This window comes from Carya illinoinensis, chromosome 1, assembly GCF_018687715.1.
Source record: "Carya illinoinensis cultivar Pawnee chromosome 1, C.illinoinensisPawnee_v1, whole genome shotgun sequence".
Classification (NCBI taxonomy): Eukaryota; Viridiplantae; Streptophyta; class Magnoliopsida; order Fagales; family Juglandaceae; genus Carya; species Carya illinoinensis.
This window is the reverse complement of record NC_056752.1, coordinates 41,122,868-41,146,538: the sequence shown is the minus strand read 5'-3', so window position 1 is coordinate 41,146,538 and position 23,671 is coordinate 41,122,868. Positions and strand designations below refer to the sequence as shown.

The window sequence follows — 23,671 nt, the reverse complement described above, 5'->3', positions numbered from 1 at the left end:
CAAACCCAACTCTTCTATTGGTGGCATCCACTACAGCATCCCAATTTACCTTAACCATCCCCACCTCAGGCTTTTCTCATTTAACTTCCTCTCTTCTCACAACTCTAGCACCCAAACTTCTCTTCTTGATTAAATTTGCTTCCTTAAACTCTGACAGAGCCAGTTTGGCAGCTTTGAAAACATTCTTTGGATCATCAAACTTATTTTCAAAAACAAACAAATTCCTCCTAAGCCATTACCTCCTCATATAAGCCATTAGTTTCACTTCCTCTATACTTAATTTCTGAACCATAGAGGTCCATAATTCTGCAAATCCAATTTCTGCATTACACCATTTCCTTACAGGACTTTCATCCACCGCCCATACATCTGAAGCTGCAGAACAACCCCAAATCATATGTACAGCTGTTTCCACCCCCCTCTCACATATAGGACACAAGTTAGAAGCAGAGACTTTCCTTTTATATAGATTTTCCTTTGTAGGTAATAGCTTGTGACTCACTCTCCACAAAAACAACTTCACAACACCTTGCACATTTAGGTTCCATATTTGCTTTCACATCTCCCCCACCTTATCTTTCCCTGAACTTTTCCCCTTTTTCCTCCTAATTTTTTCTTTCTCGGGGAAATACGCAGATTTAACAGAAAATCTGCCATTCTTTGCCGGCCCCCATACCATCTTATCTTCCACTCCCCATCTACTAATTGGTAACTTGCAAATCTGCTCTGCATCCATTTTGTTGAAAGATTCAAAAATTAAATCTCTCTTCCAACAACCATTCTCAACATCAATCAGCAAGTTAACTTTAGCATCATGTGGTAAAGAAGTTTGAGGAGATTGCACCTTGTATGAGCTCGAGCGTGAAGCCATTTATGGTGTCATATACTAATCTTCCTTCCATCTCCAACCCTCCATAAAATCCCATCTTTGACAAGCTCAATGACAGACCACAAGCTCCTTCATATGTATGAAGGATTATTGCCTAACTTTGCATCATTCAAACAAACCCCTCTAAAATATTTCTCCTTCATAATCTTAGCCACCATCAAGGAAGGGGAAGTGAGCATTCTCCAGCATTACTTAGCAAGCATTGTTTGGTTGAAACATTCAAGATCCCTGAACCCTAACCCTCCATCCCTTTTTGAATCCCCCCAACTTCTCCATTAAATCTTATTCTCTTTTTGTTTGTGCCCCTACCAAAATATGGCCATGAGAGAAGAGATCTCTTTACAAATTCTTTTAGGCAACATAAACGCACTCATTGAGTATGTAGGAATAGCCTGGATAACTGCTTTCATCAAGATTTCTTTCCCAGCTTGTGATAAGAACAGATTCTTCCAATTATTCAGCTTTGCCCATACCCTTTCCTTAACTTTCCTGAAAGTGTTATTCCGAGATCTACCGATCATGGCAGGTAGACCTAGATATTTCTCATAATTCCCACACACTGGGACCCCTGCTACCCTTTGGATCTATTGTCTCACAGCAGTAGTTGTATTTGAACTAAAGAAAATAGTGAATTTTTATAAATTGAGCAACTGTCCCGAGGCCTTCCCATACACCTCCAACAACATATGAATTATCTGCCATTCAGCCATAAGAGCTCTCCCAAAAATCACACAGTCATCTGCAAAAAGCAGGTGACTAACCCATGTTCCACCTCTGGCCACTGCTACCCCCTTTATCTTCTTTGACCTTTCAACCATATTAATTAAGGAACTAAGTCCTTAAGCACACAAAATGAACAAATAAGGGGAATAGGATCTCATTGTCTAATCCCACGAGTTGGCTTAAAAACTCTGCCCGGTTGACCATTCAATAAGATTGAGTAGGAAATTGAATTCAAACACTGCATAATAAGCCCTATCCACCTCTCCCCAAAACCCAATCTCCTCATCATTTCTTCCAAAAACTTACATTCAATCCTATCATATGTTTTAGCCATATCCAACTTAAGAGCCATACTCCCCACCCTTCCTTTTTGCCTTGTCTTCATTGTGTGGAGAGCCTCATAAGTAATCATAACATTATCTGTCATAAGCCTCCCAGGGATGAAGGCACTTTGGTTGCTGGAAATCAGAGAAGGAAGCAACTCCTTCGACCTATTTGCCATCACTTTTGAGGCTAGTAAGTTGGCCACTATTAAAACATAAATTTAAATCACCAGCAAATTAATAGAAGTGATGATCAATCTTACTTTAAGGTACTGTTATTAGTTATTTTATATTGTTTGTGCAATTTGTTTTAAATGGATTGTCTATAACTGCCCATTTGTAATGAGGTTTTTCTTTTAACAATATATGAATCTGCAATAAAATAATCTCAATGTTAAGTATTATATTGTGTTAGGAAAACAGTTAATTAAAATTTATATATATATATATATTATTTTTTCTAAAATGGATTGTCGATCTATTAGTAAATTTGTGTATTTTTTAAATATTTAAAGATATTTATAAAATATTTATAAAAATAAAAATTGCATTAATGATACGCCCAACAGCAAATGCTGATGGCAGAGTAGATGACCAAATATTCCATCATATTAATTAGAGCAATACTACATACAGTCGTGAAATTACAAACGTCGCGCAATCGCTTTGAAAAAGAGTGGGGTCCACGATTAAAAAGTTAGTTTTTTTTTTCACGTGGGTCTCATATTAGTTCATTTTTTTAAAGCGACTGCACGCAACTTACACAACCACGACTACAAATATCATTTCTCTATTAATTAAGAGTCCACTACAACTGCAAAGATTAGATCTCATGCTTATTCATGAATGTGGGTGTACGTGGATCCATGCATATTTATACGTTACGATACTTGTGTACGTACGTTCATGTGCTGCTGCTATATATTTTGGAATAGGAAAATGTAATTTATAATTTTAGAATATGCAAGTATTGCAATATGAGATTAATATAAAAAATTATTTTTTTAATAGTAGACTTAACTTTTTTTTAAATGAAATTTACGAAATTTTTATTCTAAAATTATATCTAATATTACTCTTTAAAATATTGTTAGTTGTTATGGGATCCAAAACGTGAGGAAAAGTAGGCAACAAGGTGAACCAGACGGAGACATAGTACATGTACCAATCATCAAAACAAAATCTCCATTATCAATCCGCTAATTGTAAGCAATTTTTACCGTTTTAGAATTTTATATATCATCTCATCTCATCTTATATACGTAACCAAACGAGGCATGTTTTTCATTTTAACTCAAATAATCTCTTTGATTCAAACTAACATGATTTGCTATCTTGATAATATGAACATTGTAACACAGTACATGACTTGCATAATCAGCATGTCCCTGGAGTTTTTATTCAACAGTAAGGGTTTCAAGTGAGAGAAAGAAATACACATGAAGTGGATCCAATCCATGTAGATTTTTCAAACAGCTAGCATGAAATGCGAGATCTCAAAATTACTTGATTCGATCATGAATTGGTCTAAGAATTTTAGATTATTAAGAGGTAGCTAGCCCATGTCGTGATCTTTCAAGTAATTTAAGCTGAAATATAGAAAATTCCAATAAATTGTTTTCGCCTCTCCCACTCAGTAATCGATCCTTTTCATGATCTTAACCAATGGATCGGACGGCTTGAATGTAACATTTCTGTCTCTTTTTACGTTTTATCGTTTAAGCTTTAATATATAAGATTTGGCCATTGCCAAGTTCATAATTTAGCTAGAATATCAACATGTCTATCTAATTTAGATTTTTAGATAGATTAGTCCACATTAGACTAGTTATCTTGAAGTCTAAATAATAATAAAATATTATATATTTTAATAATATAATTTTTTTTATATTTTATAAATACACTTAATATATTAGTTAATAACTTTATTAAATAAATTATTATTTAACTATTTAACTTCAAATTATTATAAATATACTATTTTTATAATTGACTTAATTATTCAATAAATATATTTTATCAACCATTCACCCAACAATCACATATATAAACATACCAACATTTATTCTACCCAACTTTTATATTTAGAATTGTGGTTGAAGCTAATAAACATGCCAACAACTTTCTATAATAACCAATCACCATCTACAATAATTGAATGAACTAATTTTTACCAACAACTTTCTATAACAACCAATCACCATCTAGAATTCTTGCAATATCCCAAAGGGAACATTGCAATATGAGGATATCCCAAAGGGATCATTGCAATATACCTTAATATTTGGCATACATGATAACGATATAACGTACTGTCCAAGTTTCGTGCTCAAGCTGACCAATTAATATATAGATGAGATGACCATATATATCCTTAAACCATCTTATCCAACTTCTTGTTTTTCTAGATGATGCAAGGAGAATCAATTTATTCTGATTATATATATATAAATATATATATATATATATTTATTATGATTGTTACTTATATCTTGAATAGAGTTGTGTTGTTTCTTAGAATGTGAGTCTGTAGAGGTTTGCAACATGGACTAGACCATCTAGTCCATGCCAATCATAGTTGTATACTTGAAAACTATTAATGTTATAATTATCTTATAATGTATATTTCAGATCCAATTGTAATGTTTTTATTAATGAATACAATATACTATTCTTTTGTCAAAAAAATATATATATAATTAAGAATCCGAGGAAGAATTGATTTGAACTTTAAAGAATTTTAATATATCATAATCCCAACACATCCCTCGTGAAAGGGGACAATATAATTCATTTGTCTAGGCAAAACTGTTTTAAATTAATGAAAAGTGGGCAAACGGATTCGATTATCTAAAGGAAAGGAATGAGATACGATCAATAAAAAAAAAAATGAAAATTCAAGTTTATTTACTCATTCATTTATTAAAAACTAAAAGAGTTTTACTACATACAAGTACAATCGAGCACTAATTTGTATATCAATACTGATTTATTCATACTTAAAATTTAAATCAACATTGTTTTCAATAAAATCTACTTTTTGACCAATCACATCATATTAGTGTACAGATTAGTGCACAATTATGCTTGCAACTATATTTTTCCAAACTAAAAAGGGACAAAAGCATGCACCAAGTTCTTCCTCGGTCGTTAGATCAACAAATAAGCAGCCAAATGCTCAATCAATAACAACAAAGCAAAACGTTGCTTGGCTTAATAATATGCATGGTGATATAGAGCGAGTCACTCTTCCATGGTTGTTGTCAATGTCATACATTCCAATCCAATTTCTTTACATAATGTCAAATCAATTAGAGATCGCCTAACATCTGTTTTGGCAGATCTTATCTCTTTTTTATATTTAACTACAACTCGACTACAAGTAGTCTATGAATCTATAGGGAACAGCTAGCTTTTCAACATTACAAAACACAACAGAGTACAGAATCCTGAATACCAAAACTACTCAAAATTGCAGTAACAAGAAATTGATCTAGAGAGTGTTGAAACCTAGTACATACATACATGTTAATATTACTCCCAAACATTCTTTGGATTTCAATGGGGATTGATGACCTTACTGTCCCCCTCACCTTGGCCGCCCTTGCAAATGAAGCTGCATTTATCTGATTGATGCAGAAGCGCAATTAACACGCCAATATCAAGCTTTCCCCGCAAGGAGCACAGCCACAAGCCAAAGGTTTTAACTAACAGCTTTTCTGAATCTACTGTTAGTATACAATGGATACTTACAGATGAACAACCGGGTGTTTTGGCTCAAAGACTTCTTTGTCATCCACTATTTGTCTAGATTCTGTCAAGCAAACACCTCCGAATAGATACTGCAAATTGTCCAACCTTGTGAGGATGAAGGAGAACAGCACATATCCCTAAACAAACAGCGGCAAACGAAATTACGAATATACTAGGGCGAGAGCTGAAGACTGTCCCAAAACCAATGCGACCACATGACTTTCTTGGCCATTCCTTTAAATGTTTTACATTCATGACAACCTCTCTATTCAACAGGGGAACAGTTTCACTTCTACCACTAGAAGCTGAGCATGTCTGTGCTCCCACCTTAGCATTTGCTATTATCTCTGTATCCTGCAAATCAAATATTAATTAATCAAATAATTAAACGCCAGTTGGAAACTCAAATATAGGGGAATGATCTCTCAATTTTCAGATATCATCAAGTTAGACAGCTAGAAAGCTCTTAATAGACAACAATAGTAGCAGACTAGAAGGAAAAAAATGTTTAGAAAATATCTTGCAAGAGTAAGGGACAGTATAGTTTGCATAGACAAATTTATATAGCAAAAGAACTTATAAAGAACTAGACATTAAGAACACATGCACGCCACAGCAAACATTTTTTCAATCTTAAAGAATCATCTAATCGTTTGCCTCAATTTCCGTGAATAAAAAAGAAACCAAAAATTTCTCCTCAACATATTTTCTGTGGATTCCACTACTTTTACAAACCCCAACAAAGACGTCTCAAAAACTCTCTCAAACCAGGCACATTTTACAGGTCCCACCACATTTACAAAATCACACCCCCCCCCCCCACAAAAAAAAAAGAAAAAAAAAAATCCCCGGGGGGCCCCCAAAAAAAACCTATTTCAGAGATTTTCAATCCAAAGATGGCCTACATGTCCATTATTGGGGATGTGTCACCACACTTGTGACTTTTTCAATTTTAAGTTATTCTGTATTTGGCAAGTAATGCACCAGTGAATGTTGAATCCACATCACCTTCCACCCTAGTCATAAGGGAAAGAGGTGCCACTTGATCAGCTAGTCATCAGCCATACAATAAAATACACCAATACCCCTTGTGATTTGATGCTTTTTCCATCATGATTCCTGGGGTTTTCAATCTTCTTAATCACACTCCTAGTGGACAAATGGAATCCTTCAAAATGTCATGCGAACAAATTTATACTTCTTACCCATCTTATTAATATAAAAGAAACATAAAAATAATAACAAAGGGTCAGAAAGATAGGGAGAGGGGCTCAGAGAAAGAACCTCTAGAGCGTGTGCAGCCACAAGGCCACCCCCTCACCACACCCCCATTGGCATGCCGCTGACCACAGCAGCAAGGCTTATCTTGGAAGGGGAGGGAGATTACAACGAGAGAATAGCAAGTTAATCACGACCATTGGTTTGGGGGAAATCAGAATGAGAAGTACGGCGGTGGCAAGAGAAGAGTACAAAGGATAGGAAGAGAAGGGCCTATGTAAGATGCTATGGTTCTGAGGCAGCCGGCAGGGGAGTGCTGAGAGGCAGTGTTTGTTGCCAAAGGGACGCCTCAGTTGATTATGCAGTGACAAAATATTTTTCCATTCCGTACATCTAGGTAGTTCCACCTTCACCAGTTGACATTGAGGACAGTGCCACTACTATTTATAGCTCCAATTCTATCTCTCTCTCTCCGCCCCACCCCCAAAAAACCATCTTCTGCTACCTATAATATTTTTTATGTTTGCTTCTTTCTTATATTCCACTGCTGTCATTAAATGGATAATAAATTCTGGTCAGAAGGAAATTAAAAAAATATTAAAATATTTTATTGTGGCATAATCTTATGAGTTCACAACATGTGACCTTCACGATTACAACAGCTGTTGAGATGGAAGAACCTGTTGAGAACAATCAGGAACCAAAAGGGGTGTGATTTAAAGAAATATTAAAATTTCAGGGTCTCGACAAAATACCATCAAAAGGTGTCGATTCATTTACCAATTTGTATATTAAGAAATCTATAAATCCACACACTAGGTAAATACATATTGTTAACAAGTTAAAAGATGAACAAAAGAAAGAAAAAAAAGAAGGCAGATTAAGTTAGCATTTCAAACTTGAACTTGCAAACCAGATTCACAATCGGCAAAAGCTTAAGCACAAAATATTTAAGTCCTCACCTGGCCGTTGACTGAGAGCGCATTATCTTCGGAAGTGCTTTGAGAAATAGAATTCCCTTTTGGTACAGATCCTGATTGCAGCACTGAATTTTCCCTTTTCTTATGTTTTTTATGAAGAATCTCTCTCGCATTGTCAGTGTATTTTTTTAGTAAGCTCAAATCAGCATCAAAGGTGCCATTAACTATGCTGTCAAATTTCATGTTATTTAACGCAATCTTCAGTTTCTCCAACAGTTTCTCCAAAATCGTAGTAGAGTCATTACATATCAGAAAGCTCAAAATATTATTAAATCTTTGAATCTGTGAAGCAGTGATAGGTTTTTGAAAGTTTTCTGATGCAGGATCCTTAAGTAACCATGCTATATCTAAAAGAAATTCGGCAAATGTAGACTGTCTCAATGCAGAAACATCACACGAGTCAGTCAGAGGACCAATAGCCGCAATCTCAGATCCTTTCAGGAAAAGAGAAGCATCAAACCTCTGCTGTAATATCTCCATTTCGGCACAAGTTTCTTTGTCCCCAATAAGTATTGGAATGAAGTTCGACAAGCCAGACTCATTCTCAACCTAAAAAAATAGATTTATCTTTAACCAGTTAGCAACATTTCCATCACACTTTGCAATTATTTTTTTTATTAAGTATCATGATTAGCAATGTTCGTGTAGCCAACAACATTTCTCCTTACAATATAGAAATTTACCATTTTCTGTAACCAATCACTGCATCTCCCTCCATGTTCTAGTATTCAACAATCATGGACTATGTATGCTACCAAAACAGTCGTTAAGTGATAGCACAAAATGCTTAGTGTTGGCATCAAGTCTCAACACTTATGATCATCCATACAATTAACTACAGATGCAAAAGCAATATTAGCAGGTAGCAAATCGTATTAACAGGTTGTATCTGTGTAGTGTCAAGACATATACATTATACTTAATGGGTCAACATAAACACAACCCGTTAAGGATTTCGTCTCAAAATCTCAAACCCTAACACGAACCATTAAGATAATGGGTTGACACAACACGACCTGTTAGTAAATACAAAATAAATTGACACGATACGATACGATATGACTCGTTTCAACCCGTTTACATTAATGGGTTAAACAAACCAGTTAGTGACCCGTTTGACCTAATTGATTTTATCTAAATATTAAAATATAAATAACATCTATATTATTAATAAATAAAAAATAAATTTAAAAATAAAAAATAAAAAATAAAATAAAATAAAAAAACACAACTACAAGTCTAAAATAACAATCCAAACAATAAAAATACCAACATTAAAATCCCAACAGTACCAAATATGATAAACGCACAAATATGATCTACACACATTGTAATAATATTAAAATTACATCCCAAATATAATAAACAAAACACACATTTTAAACATATTAATGTTACAAACCCAAATATGATAAAAACATAGATCTAAACAAATTTAGAACATGATGAAAAAAGTGGGCAATAAGTGTTAAGGATTTTTTGAGTTTTAGGTCTAAGGGTATAAAGGGAAATCTCATTTTCTTAAGAGGTCATAATGGGTCATAACGGGTTGACCCTTTAGTGACCCGTTAAGCAATCGTGTCTTAACTGGTCAACTCATTTTGACCCAAACCCGTTAAGACTAAATCTTAACCTGCTTTTATTGTGTCATGTTCGTGCTGGGTTAATGGATTGTGTCACATATTGTCACTCCTAAATATCACACATCATATATGCAACATAGAGCCATGCAGATAGAAATGATTTTCAGGCAAATTTAATGCATACACTAAGACAGTCCCCCATGCCAAACCAAGATCACATAACATACAAAGCATGGCCCATACGGATCCCAGGAAAACCAATACATGTTGCAAAATTTTAAAGGAAAACGATAAATTTACAACTTTTTTGCAACTATTTTACAACTCTATTTCAAATGGAGGGTAGCCGTATAAAATCAAAATTATTTTTAATGAAGTGGCACAATGACATTGGTTGGTTGTAAAATGAGTTATAAAATAGTTGTAAAAAATTTTTAGGTATATCATCACTCAAATTTAAATATATGTATATATACATATTATGGTTACTATATCATTATTATATCCTAGTAATATTTTTATAAGTGATCAAAGATTTTATTAAAATATATGAAAGGTATAACCAAGTACACAGGACTAGAACAAGAGGATTATATCCAAGTAATATAAAAGCAGCAAATGTTCCCCCTTTTTATATAAATAATAGAACTTCATTAAATGCACGAAAGACGCAATCCAAGCATACTTGATGTATGCAAGAGAGAATATCTAGCAGGAGATGAAGATACACAAAAATTATGAAAGTTAAGCCTATTAAAGCCAATGGAAATATGTCAATATGGACAAGAAAATCCCCAAAAAACTGTAATACAGAAACAAATCCAGAATTAAAATATAATACCATCCAAAATACGTACCTCAACAAAGGCAGGACCAAAGAAATCTGGTTCAGTTTGGGGAACGTGTATCTTGTATAACTGGTGGTTACAACTAGAAGCAGAATCCCCCTGAGTCTGACCATGCAGAGGTGCCACACAATAATCATCTGTAAGATACTTTCCGGCAAAAGATACAAGAAACCTGACAACAAAACCTTCTTAAGCTTTATATTACCAAAATAAAATTTTTAGTATATACCAAAATAACAAAAAAAATGTTTTGGTACATAAACAAGTTTTACAGTTGCAAATAGAAATACAAAAAAAGTGACTTTACGGGTTAAAAAATAATATCATTCAAGTGTGACAAAAGTAGCATACCAATAAAATATATTTAAACTGGATGACACCTATTCAAGATAGAGGATTACATCAAAACGAGTGTCCAAACAACAGCATTTATTATGTTTTCCAATTGTACTAAAAGCAGCTGATGTGTTGTCAGCTCAGGTTGGTTCTTTTTTTCTTTTTTTTCTTTTTTTTTTTGATAGGTAAACGAAGCTCAGATTGGTTCTATTCTTCTGGTTTGGAACTGCCGGGGCCTAGCCTGACCTGCGGCATCTTGTTCCATCAGGGCCATGCTTAGATTGCACAACCCGATCATCTCTTCTACGAGAAACCAAATTATCTGCCGCAGATGTCAAAGTAGGCAGCTCATCCATTACAATTGAAAAATGTATGGTTTTAAGTCAATCTCAAGCTGAGCTTGAAGTGTCTTCGTTTTAACTAATCAAAACAACCTGCTTATGTAATTTAAATCAGGTGTATGTGCAAACTGTCATGTAATACGCACAACAACAGACAATAGCCAGAAATTACACCCTACCATTAGATATATGGCTTACCATCTGCTTATGTAGATAAGGCATATAATAATTCAAAGGTGTGTATATTTTCAAAAACCAAAGCGATATCTTCCTGCAATACCTTTTATTATTGACAAGTAAACATAATACCTTTTGTTATAAAAGAAAGCATTTCCTAAATTTGCATGTTAGTGGACAATTTGGAAAGTTATATTAAAAGTCTAAAATGTTTTATTTTCCTTTAAATTTGTATCTTTGGTGGCTAAACAATAGAGAGAGTAGATTGAAACATCCCACACCCCAGAACCAAAGAAGAAAAGATTTATCCATGTTAATCATGCATTAAAAAACACGTGAATGAAACCTGAGGAAACAAACAGATGTTTCTGGTAAAATAGGGCCCCATACTATCAATGCATACCGCAATTTAGATTGTAGTAAATTACTTCCACAAGTGACAAACTGCAGGGGCTTTCCAGCCTCAAAACATATAGGATGAACATAGTGAAGCCTTGGTGCTTTGACCTCCCCCTCGACTTTCATCACATACGGTCTACCTACATCCATTCAGGTATTCAGTTAATGTTAAAAGGGAAACAAGAAAGTTGGAAACACCAAACAAACTCTAACAAAGCAATCCATTTAGAAATTGAAAAAAATCAGTACCTGAAAACTAAACATCTTAGGATAAGATTGCCACAGATAAAGAGTATGATGACACAAACATCCAGTAATTTCTCTTTATGAGTAAAACAACCAATAATGTTTAAGGTCTCATACCTTCTCAAGTAAACAACTAAATCAAACAGAATCAGAAATGATTTCTGAAAAACTAAATTATTTGGGTGGTGCTCGGGTTAAATGAATTTAATGGGCTCATTAAGAACTTTCCTTGATAAAGTAATTACACCAAGAAGTAAACAAAAATCAACACATGAATGACGGTGTCAACATAAATCATGGTTAGCAATTAGAAAACACCAACACTTAAAACTTACCAAATAATATATATGAGTAGGATGATTATAATAGATACGAGTCCATTAACTAAACAAGCTAAGTAATAACTAATTCTCACCCAAAAAGAAACTGTTTACAAAAACTGGAAGTATCACATATGTGTGTATTTTTGTTTATAACAATCCAACACTCCCTCATGGATGTAGCATCGAAATGTACATCCAATGACAACACATAATGGTCTGAGCGTCTCAAGTTCCACACCCATTTAAGTGGTAAGAATAGAATTGAAACTGGTAATATAAATACCCATATATACCAACACAATAAACAAGTGTGTTCCTTGAGTAGCAGCACATATAACTATGTATAGGAACCTCCATTTCTTTTTCATGAGAGAGAGAGAGAGAGTGTAGCGATATAAAAGCAGCAGCATATAGGCACAAACATACCTTTCATAACCTGAAAAATCATGTCATTGATAAAAACAAGTATAGTTCCTCTTCCAGATAGCATCCTTCCGGGGGCAACAACAAAGTCATGGAGATATGATATGGGATCTTCAGATAACTGTTCGATGCATTAAAGAAACGTGAAGTCAATTTTATAAATTCTGCTGATAATTAGGAAATATAGGGAAAAAACATTCATTGTAAAGACAAGTCGAGATTATTTGTGACAGCCTAACAACACCTATCTTGTCATTATACTTCAAATATATTGAATGACACTTTTATTGGTCATATAAAGCTCAATAATATGTACTTGATACATACAAAAAAAAAAATGACATTTATTTATTTGTTGATATATAAATCTTATTGATGAAGGGGAAGGCATGATACGCTACATTCAGGGCACTTCTTCCCGTGGCTTATTCTTTCCTGTAGGAAATTCTCCTCACCTTGCTGCATGTAGTGATGCTGATTGGGCTGGTTGTGCTAATACACATCGCTCCATAATTGGTTGGTGTGTGTTCTTAGGTGATGCATTGATCTCCTGAAAGAGTAAGAAGCAAGATAGTTTCTAAGTCATCTACAAAATCTGAGTACCGGGCGATATCTCTTGCTTGTTCCAAAATTATTTGGCTTCGAGGTTTGCTTGCTGAGCTCGACTTCCCTGAGACCAATCCTACTCCTTTACTCGTCGATAATACAAGTACCATTCAGATCACAGCCAATCCTGTCTATCATGAGTGCACAAAGCATATTGAAATCAATTGTCACCCTATCCGTGAAGCCTTTGAAGCTCGTGTTATCACTCTTCCACATATTTCCACTGAACTACAAATTGCTTATATCTTCACCAAAGCTCTCACTCGTCATCGACATTGCTTCTTAAGTAGCAAATCAATGCTTGTTGATCAACCCGCATCAATTTGAGGGGGTCTGTCAACGGGTAGCTTTGCTGTCCATAATTCTTGTTTCCTTATTTGCTTTGTTGTCCATAATCCTTGTTTCCTTATTTCAGCTTTCCTTATTTTACTTATGCTTGTACAGTTAATATACAAATTTGACAGGATATAGTTTCCATGTATGGGGATAGAATCATTTGGAAACTTTCTTTCCATGTATATCATTCTTGTAAAGTCTATATAATATACAGAACACTCAAGGCCAATTAAGAAGGCTATTTCATACAATCTTGACACATGGTAGAGTAAGAGATGATCCACAAATTTCATGTTCCAAAAATTTCCCATACCTCGTGTACATATAACAACATTGTACCATCATAACATCTCTTTCTCAGGTTGTCCAAAGTAAGGATCTTCCCTAGTGTTGTTATCCAAGCAAAAAAAACTGCTTTCCAGGGAGTTTTGTTACTCCAATGGTCTTCCATGGAAAAGTAATGTCATCATGGGGGACTAGGGCATTACAAACAATCCTTTCCTCGGTATGCCTTGTTGCATCTCATCTTTCACTCTAATCTTCCCCTAAGAGAATACAACCAAGCATAGACGTAAAGAGGTGCACCTCCACGTCTTGTGCCACTCAGAAAAACACCACTTCCAATCGAGAAGGAAGATTTGAGACCTGTAAGTTGTCTACCACCTATGCATCCTTATCCCCAACAAGATGCATCATGCAAGAACTTTATCTTTATTAAATCCTCCACCTCATATTTGATGTATTGGCAAAATTTCCAATGCATTTGTTTTTAACATTTGAATTGATAAAAAGAAATATATGTAGCAATAATTGAAAAGGGTATCCAATACAGTAAAGTTGTGTCAGATGTGAACTTTTTACATATGGACTAGAAGAGCTTCAAACTTGAAATTAACTTTTTTCTGTTTTGGGTGCAAATATTGTGTGTGCATATGAGCATGGCATCATGGTATGTTTATTATCAACAGTTAATACAGTTCTCCACAGCCTCACGATTCATTAATAAATGAGTAATTAATAAGACACGGTGAAAAATGCATCAGACCAAGACTTCTATATTTACATAAATACATGGATCTATGACATAAATGTGACTAATCAATTGTGCTAGTTCATCATAACAGTAAAACATTCATTAAGAAAGGATCCAATAAAGATATTACCTTCACCCACATAAATTTTGGCATTGCAACAAACACAGTTAATATCGTACATCCAGGGCGAATATAACCCTCCAACTCAACAGGCATACTGGACAGCCATTGGAATATCTGAAAAAACATTTTAACACGTGTTAAATCAGTTCTTCAATTCTATGAGAGCAAAGAGATCTGGTCTCTTTTGAAATACTAAACTGCAGCAATAATGCTTTAAATACTTGGTGCCGCAGTCTTCTGGGGAATTCTGCTGGATTCCAATCATAAAGCTTAAACGAGATTCGACCTGTTGGACACTACAATCATATAAGGAGTCAGTATATCCCCAGGATAGACCCTCCTGTGAACCAAAGAAAAATGACAATGTAGCTGCCATAGCAGTCAGCAGAGACCCACCAGAGATGAGTAAGACGACTTATTGTCATAGTACAATGGAGATGGAAAACATTTGGTATTATCTTTCCCCCCCTGCATTTGGGTTTCACCAGAAGCCGCAGAAGATGGAACGGTATCAGTAGGTATGTTCTGGGAATCAAGAGCCGAGCCAAGAGTGGTTACTTGTCCATCTTCAGACTCCAAGGCTGCTTCCGTTTCAGCTATTGGGCTGCTCCAGTATAGACCATCTACATCATATAGACAGATGTGATACCATTTTATCATATAAGAACTGCAACTTTCTAGTAGTCACTTCAAATAAATATAAATGCTCCATCTAATGCATGTATAGAGCTAGTTGTATTGATTGAAATTTACTGTTCTTGTTTCTGCCTTACCATCACAAGTGACACCTTCAGTCTGCATGAGCCCTTGAGGTTCATTTTCCACTGCAACTTTAGAATCACCAGGCTTCCTTCGCCGTCTATTGTTGTGGCGCTCTAATTTTCTTCGACAACTGCGTTTACCTTCGTCAAAATCTGATAAGATGTGAAACCTGCCAACAATTTCGCATGAGTAGCAAGTAAAATACCAAGGACGATGCTGATCAATTGGCAACTTTCGCCCTAAATCATATTCTTTTTTTTTTTCTTTACAAGTAAACGAAAATTTTATTACTAAGTAAATACGCATACACGGGAAGCATACAAGAGAAAATACCTAAATACAAACTAAAAACTAGAAAAGGCTAAAAGCAAATCATGAATATTATCTCCATTCAATACAAGAGCCTTAGCCCAAATACACAAAATACTAAAGAAAAACTCCCTAGGTTCTCCCATCAAGCGTTCTCTATCTTCAAAGCACCACCCATTCCTTTCCAACTATAAGCACCACATCTAACACGATGGGATCATCTTCCATATGGCAACAATACGATGTCTCCCCTTAAAACCTTGCCAACATGCAAAAAGATCATCACTCAAGCAATACCCGTCCAACCAAAAATCTCATCCCACAAAGTCTTAGCCACCTCACAATGAAGAAATAGAGGTCAACAAATTCACCATCTTTCTTACACATGAAGCAACAATCCATGACAAATAATCTACACTTACTCAAATTATCCATGGTCAAAATTTTTCCAAGAGACACCAAGCAACAGAAAAAGAAAAATTCTATTCATCATCCCCACACGCCACAATTATTTAAATTTTTATTTTTATTTTTTTTCTCTTACCAAATGTGTGGTGTATGAATGATGAGTATAAGAATTTAATTAGTTTAAGAATAATAAAACCAAAATAAAAATAAAAAATAAATGTAGTGTGTTGTATGTGAGGATGACGAGTAGCAAAGCTCAACAGAAAAATGCCACCTTACTTGGCACCTTAGATCTCCAAATGCATTTCCAGGGGTATTTATTGACATAATGACAGGTTATCGCCTAATAAAAGGAGCTAACTGAAAATCTGGAATTTCCAACATGAATCCACAGCAGACTATCCTCCATTCCCTGAACAATCTTCATATCATATAATCTTCCAAAAAAATCAGAGACCACATTCACTTCCCAATCATGCACATCTATAATAAAATTGGCATTCCACTGAAGATTATTATTTAAAAAAGTAAAGGAATCAGCCACTGCAGCATCTTCATCTCTAGCAATCCTAAAAAGGGACGGATAAACATTCTTTAGAGCTAAATCCCCACACCAAATATCATGCCAAATTAATCATTGTCCCATCCCCCACCTTATATTTAAAATGATTGACAAATTCCGCCCAACCCATCCAAATAGACTTCCACAAACCCACATACACTCCTCTTACTTCATTAGAACACCATCTCCCCCACATCCTACCATATTTAACATCAACAATATTTCTCCATAACGCATCCCACTCAAAATGATACCTCTGAAGCCATTTTCCAAGAAGAGCTTCATTAAAGAGTCTCAAATTTCGCACCCCCAATCCTCCACAAGAAATCTGTGAACAAGCCTTATCCCAACTAACCAAGTGAAACTTTCTTTCCTCCCCACAAAAAATTCCGAAAGATCCCTTTCAATTCTATTTGCAACCCCTAATCCCTGCAAGCAAAGGGAAAAGAAAAAGGAATACGTAGGAAGATTAGACAACGTACTCTTTATCCAAGTAATTCTTCTCCCTTCAGACTAATATAGCTTTCTCGAACCAGCTAACCTCCTCTCAATCTTCTCAATCACACCACACCATATCATTAAAGATTTGTGAGGAGCGCCCAAAGAAAGACCAAGATATCTCATAGGTAAAGAAGATACCTTACATCCCAAGATATTAGCCAAATCCAAAATATTTATAATAAAGCCCACTGAAACAATTTCAGACTTAGATAAGTTAATTCTAAGAACAGAAATAGTTTCAAAATATAGCAAAAAAGCGCTCTCAAAGAATGAAGATGATCTTGATTGGTCTCTAGGGGTGTAATCGGTCTTGAAGGATAATTTCAGACCAGATCGATTTTTTCGGCCCACTAAAAACTGGGACCAGACCGGACCGGTTCGGTTCAGTCCGGTTGAACTTATCGGGGTATTTTGGTCCGGGCCATTTTTTTCTTTTTTTTTCAAGCTTTTGACAAAAAATTTTATAAAATGATTTTTAAAAAAAAAATCAAGTGAATGATATAATCTAAGTTGTCTAACTACTTATAAAAAAAAATCTAAGTTGTCTAACTAAGTCTATACTTAACTCATTAAGTATTTTAATTAAGTATAATAAAAAAATAATGCAAATAGTATGTGTACTATCAATAATTAATAGTTAATGCTTTTGTCTTAAAATTCTTAACCTTTATATAATCTAAGCATAAATAATTAGGTTCAAAGAGAATTGAATGATTATTTATAATTAGTTAGAAGAAATTACATAATTACTTGCTTTTAATTTATATAACTACCTAAAAAAAATTATAAATATCATATAAAAAATTATTTAAAAACTTATATATTAAATTCGGCCCGGTCTGGTGAACAAAACCCTACCACAAGACTGGACTGAAAATTCAATTTCTCTACTTTCTTGGATCAAGACCAACTGGTCGCTTAATAGGTCCGGTTGCTTTTCTCAGTCCGAAGGAAAAACTTTACACCCCTATTGGTCTCACTAAAACTTAAAGTGTCATCTACAAAAAGGTGTGAGACTTTTATGCTGCCCCAAGACTCATCTCCCACCAAAAATCTCGACAAGAATCTATCATCCACTGGCGCTTCAATCATTCTACTTAAAGCATCCATAACTAGACCAAAAAGAAAATGAGACAAAGGATCCCCTTGTCTTAAGCCACAGGAACTATTAAAGAAACCAACTGGGGTGCCATTCACCAAAATAGAGAATCTAACCATCAATACAATGTTTGATTCACAAACACCACTTCTCTCCAAAACCATATCTCCTAAGTATAAGAGAAACTCCCAGTTAACATAATCATATGCCTTTTCCATGTCCAATTTAACCAGGATACCAGACTCACCCAATCTAATTCTCCCATTCATTAGCAATTAGAACCAAATTAAGAATTTGTCTTCCCCTCATAAATGCAAATGAGATTTCATAATAATATTTTCCATCAACACACTCATGCGGTTAGCTAACACCTTATAAATGATCTTGTACACCCCATTGACCAAACTAATAGGCTGGAAATCCCTCATTTCCACAACCCCCATCTTTTTAGGAATAAGTGCAATAAATGTAGCATTAAGACTTTTCTCAAATTTCATAAATGAATGAAATTCAAGAAAAACCTTCATAACATCTTTTTTTTTTTATAAGTAAAAAATTTATTCCATGAATGAAATAGGCAAAACCCATGTACACAGGAAGTATACAAAAGAAACACCTAAGAACATTCAAGAACTAAAACAGCATAAACAAAAACTCATGGACTGCCCCACCATTAAGAACAATGGCTGAAAACCAAGAAAACAGGGAAAACATAAAAACCGTCATAACATCTTCTTGCACAATATCCCAACAAGCTCGGAAAAAAGCCATAGAAAAAAAGCTTTTGAGAGAGCTTTTGAAAAAAAGTACTTGACTCCATTTATCCCTTGCCATTCCTTTAACCACATCAAATACTTCCTCTTCTTCAAAAGCTCTCTCCAACCACTCCGCACTCAACTGATCAATGGAGTCAAAAACCAGGCCATCTAATTTAGGTCTCCAAGAGTATTTTTTCCCGAAAAAGCTTCTCATAAAAATTCATAAAATGTTCCTTAATAGCCAAATGATCCGAAAGAATGTTGTCGCCATCATAAAGAACCCCGATAGCATTATTTCTTTGACGAGAATTCTCCATTTGGTAAAAAACTGGTACACTTGTCCCCTTCCTTCAACCAAAAAGACCAGATTTTTGCCTCCACGAAATTTCCTCCATGAGAGTTTTTTCTCTAAATTAGCAACCACCCATTGTTTCTCTCCATTTCCTAACCCGAAATTTCCCCCAACTCCCTATCCTCCAAAAACTGCAACTGTTCCAAAAGACAATTCCTCTGATTTTCCACATTCCCAAAAACCTCCACATTCCATTTCTTCAAGTCTTGTTTTAAAGTTAAGAGTTTTTCAGCCAAAACAAAACTCAGAGTACCAGCAAAATGGTACGTAGACCACCAAATCCTCACCCTATCCACGAAGCCCTCATCCTCCAGCCACACGTTTTCAAATTTAAAGTACCTACGCCCTCCAATAATGCCCCCACAATTCAACATAATGGGATATTGATCAGAACAAATCCTCAGTAGTCTCCTTTGACACAAATCAGGAAAATAAGCTTCCCAAGAAGCCAACACCAAAAATTTGTCCAGCCTAGACCATGCCCTCCTCCCATTGGACCACTTATAATCCCCCCGCCATAGGTAAATCCATAAGTTCCAACTCAAAAATGAGATCTGAAAAGATAGTCATTGCATGAGAGATGTGAGAAACCCCCACTCCATCACTAGTAAACCGAGTAATGTTGAAATCCCCTCCACACCAAGGAAGATCCCACCAACCGCAAAGACCCGCCATTTCATGCCACAAAATTCTCCTACTACATCCAAATTAGGGCCATAAACACCCACAAAAGCCCATTCGAATCTGTCATCCACATAATGTTCCTAAAATGACAAGCCACCACATAATGTTCTTTTAACTTCACAGCCCTCCTATCCCACATAACAATGATGCCTCCCGAAGCCCTGATCGAAAACTAACGCAGCCCACACCACACAATGGCAGCTCCACAAACTAATAACAATAGCTTGATAAAAATAATAATAATAATAAATTAAAAAAAACTTCAATTTCGTTTCCTGAAAGCAAATTACATCAGCCCTCCACTTACAGATCAAAGTCTTCACCTGGAGAAGATTTCTAATACAATTTAGCCCCTGAACATTCCAAGAAATGATCTTTGGTTTCATTGATAACAGTTGGCAATCCTACCTTTAACTCTATACGCACTCCATTCCCTAACATTATAGTTGATAGAACCAGACAATCTCATCAATTCCGTCTCCTTTTTTTAGGCAGATCTAGTCAAAGATAGTTGATCAACCTCAATAGCTATAAGGAGAGCTTTAAATTGTTAATCAAATCCATTACAAGAGATCACCATACAATCCTTAATTTCATCCACCTTTCTCAACACACAATCAGATGAGTTATTTGTCCATTCAATGCCTAAAGGAATGGAACATGACCGGTTCAAGAGCAAATTCCTCATCTGATTCAAACAACTCACAGATTCTCAACACTGAGATGAGTCAAATCCTTCCATCCACCAAGAACCATCTGCAAATCTAAGTTGATAAATTGGGTACAAGGAACCCTAAAAATAGTCTTCTCGGCAGACCCAGGGGCAAACACCCTCGACCCCTCACTACAATCACCCTCTCCCACTACGTCTCCCCCTACAACCTAACCTATACCACCATTACATAGCTGCGACGAGGACAAAGATGGCATCAACCCCTCTCTATTCTCCTTAAAGTGAAAATCATCCTTCGAAGCCATGGGAACAAGAGAAGACGTTGGCAACCCTATCACTAGAGCATAACTAGACGCCAGAGTACACCTAGAAGAGTTGCCCGCCGTCGTGGAGCCATTCTGTGTTTACGACACAGCCACCAGAGCCATCATTAGTTTGGGCTGAGCCGTCACTCTTATTGGGCTCTTGGCTCTCAGAAGCCTGAAGCTTAGCCTGCCATTTCAAAGGCCTATTAATCTGGCCTTTGTCCAGCCCATATCACCTTATCTTTAGAAACCTTAAGCCTAGAAAACTCCCCCATCGCCTCCTTAGACACCTTAAGACACACAGATTCACAGCCCAGGCCCCCATCTACCTTCTTCAGCAATGCTTAAATTTTCAAACCTCTCCTTCCAACCAATAACCTCCCCCTAAATATGCCATAGCGACCCCTCAACTTCTCCAAACCTCTACATCAGCTCGAAAGGCCAGCCATTGCCACTGCCAGCTTTACGATTACATCGGGACTCACCTTTCAAGCAATCCTTCCGATTTCTTCCATCCAACACAAGACCATCCTTCCTATAATCTCCATTGCCACCATTTTGATGCGAACCAGTCGACCTAGTCACCAGCTTCATCTTTTGTTTTGATAGGTTACCAGCTTCATCAACGCCGACAAGTACAAAACTTCACGAGAAGAATTAGCACCTCCGCTAGAAGCACTTGTAATCACCTCCTTCCCTCTGTAGTCCTGTGGTGCACCACCAGTATTAGTCACACCTCTGTTCTCAAGAGCTGAAACAGAGGGTTGAAAGCCTATCATCTCTCTCATTTTCCTCATAAAACCAGGCCCATCCACTCTCTTTCCAACCTTCTGCGATCACAATAATGCCCTTCCTGGTTCCAGTACCATACTCAACCAACTTCACAAAACTACCATACGAGTTGTGGCATGTTTGAACCAAGAAAACTCTATCACCCTCCCTTCTAGTCTGATATGAACCCATATTTCCAGAAGACCTCAAACACTCATCCACAACCATAGCCATTCAGTTCACCATCCCTCTACTAAGATAAAGAGACTTCGTTGTCTTCCTACTCTTCTCAAAAATACAGAAAAGATAGCCACATTTCTTGAGAAAAACCAAGAGCTTTGCTTCTACCCATAGTCTACGCTCCATCTTCACCTTGCTAAGAAATAGCTCCAAAACCCGACATAAAGATATTAACTTGAATAAAAGGGAAAAAAACAAACAGAAAGAAAGAAATTGGTAAGATTGATGATTATTCCCCGCCAGAATCTTGTCAACTAAAAACACTTTACCACCATCGCAACGTCAATGTGCAACTAAGCAATCGACTTTGGACGCTCCTATCTCTATGCATAAGTTTACATAAACGCATGAATTGTCATCAAAATCCACGATCCCTTTTCATACATAAGATGCAGACTATAAATGTCCATCTAGCATCTACAAAAGTGAGAAATCTCTTAGTGTGTTGTAATATTCACCACCAAAAATTCCTTGAAGTCGCATTAAAAATAACCCTTGCATCCAACTTCGTCAAAACAATTTCGTAGCCAAACAAAAGTATAATCTCAAAAGAAAAGAGAAATTGACTTAGAGAATCTGAAACCTCAAGAACCAATAGAATCGAGCTTACTTGCCGCACTGCTGGCAATATCTCTTAGCGTCTCCATCAAGCACAACCGATCTCGCATGGGCGCACCGCAGGCAAACCCTATGCCTGCGGTGATACCCTTTGAGCTCGCTAATGTCGGCCTCGCACCCGGGGACCTGGCACCTAGCCGCAGCCCGAGGGGTCCGGATCGATGTCCGCGCCGTCCGGACCCGCTTCTTTCCGGGCACGCTCTCTTCCATCTCCATCTTTTCGTCCAATTCCGGGCACGCGCAGGGGACCCGACCCGCCAAGAAATTGGAGCATACCAGCCTCGGATCACGTTTTCGGATCCGATTATTAGTCGAATTATCTGGATCCTCCGGCGGAAGTTCAAGAGCCTCAGGAGAGAACGGCGGCGGATCGTGGTGGTGATCGTGGTCCAGGGATATGGAAAAGTGCTCGTCTACGTTGAAGTCAAGGAGGTCATCGAAGTCCCAGAGAGCCGAGGACGGGTCTTCTTCGGCCACCGTGGTGTGCACCGCCTCCATTTGCTCCGAAACCGTAGGTTTTGGAGAACGTGGAAGCGGAGAAGTTTCCATATATCACTGAATTCAAAAGCAAAATTTGTCTCCCAAAAAAAAAAAAAAGGAGACACCGGGTGTTGACGTGGCGACGGTGGTTGGAGAGTTGGCGGAGAAGAGACGGTGAGTGAGCCAGCTGGGTTGTTGGGTGGGTGGTTGGGTTGGTTAGCTGTTGGAGAATGGGATTTTTCTTAGTAAAATGCAATGAGCTAATCGTGGCAACATGAAGTTTTGTAATTATTATCGACGCAAGGAGTAAATCCACGCGCCTTTACATTACGCGCCTTCTTAAGCGATGGCCGATGGCCATTCTTTTACATTCCGGTTATGCGTGAGATGCTCGCGTGCAATTGAGGCTGGAGGTGGGAGTCCGTCCTTCCTTGTCAACGGAGACTATGGTGATGACATGGCTCCAATAATATCGGATTCTCACGGGC

At 36.5% G+C, this 23,671-nt stretch overlaps 1 protein-coding gene across 4 annotated transcripts; it reads right to left on the bottom strand.

The window, feature by feature from the left end:
- Positions 1–5,192: 5,192 nt before the first annotated feature.
- On the bottom strand, positions 5,193–23,553 carry LOC122274220 (squamosa promoter-binding-like protein 7). 4 transcript variants are annotated; one of them, XR_006228256.1, is made up of 11 exons: positions 22,696–23,537; positions 15,435–15,592; positions 15,058–15,284; positions 14,859–14,957; positions 14,668–14,775; positions 12,566–12,683; positions 11,575–11,710; positions 10,327–10,489; positions 7,869–8,435; positions 5,689–6,042; positions 5,193–5,561 (listed from the first exon to the last, which is right to left on the bottom strand). XR_006228256.1 is itself a non-coding variant. In XM_043083237.1 (10 exons), exons 1-10 carry the CDS (start codon positions 23,250–23,252, stop codon positions 5,743–5,745), a joined length of 2,433 nt encoding a protein of 810 aa, XP_042939171.1. In that variant the 5' UTR covers positions 23,253–23,535; the 3' UTR covers positions 5,193–5,742. The 4 variants fall into 4 exon arrangements, 3 of the variants coding, with proteins under 3 accessions (XP_042939171.1, XP_042939183.1, XP_042939190.1); XM_043083237.1 differs by having other exon boundaries at positions 5,193–6,042; positions 22,696–23,535; XM_043083249.1 differs by having other exon boundaries at positions 5,193–6,042; positions 14,883–14,957; positions 22,696–23,526.
- Between the last annotated feature and the right edge of the window lie 118 nt (positions 23,554–23,671).

Coding starts and splice junctions, on each gene's coding strand:
- LOC122274220 (XM_043083237.1), bottom strand. CDS start 23,252: ATGGAAACTTCTCCGCTTCCACGTTCTCCAAAACCTACGGTTTCGGAG. Junction 15,593..22,695: donor TATTGCCAGCAGTGCGGCAA/GTAAGCTCGATT, acceptor AATTGTTGGCAG/GTTTCACATCTTATCAGATT. Junction 12,684..14,667: donor CAAAATTTATGTGGGTGAAG/GTAATATCTTTA, acceptor TGCATCGAACAG/TTATCTGAAGATCCCATATC.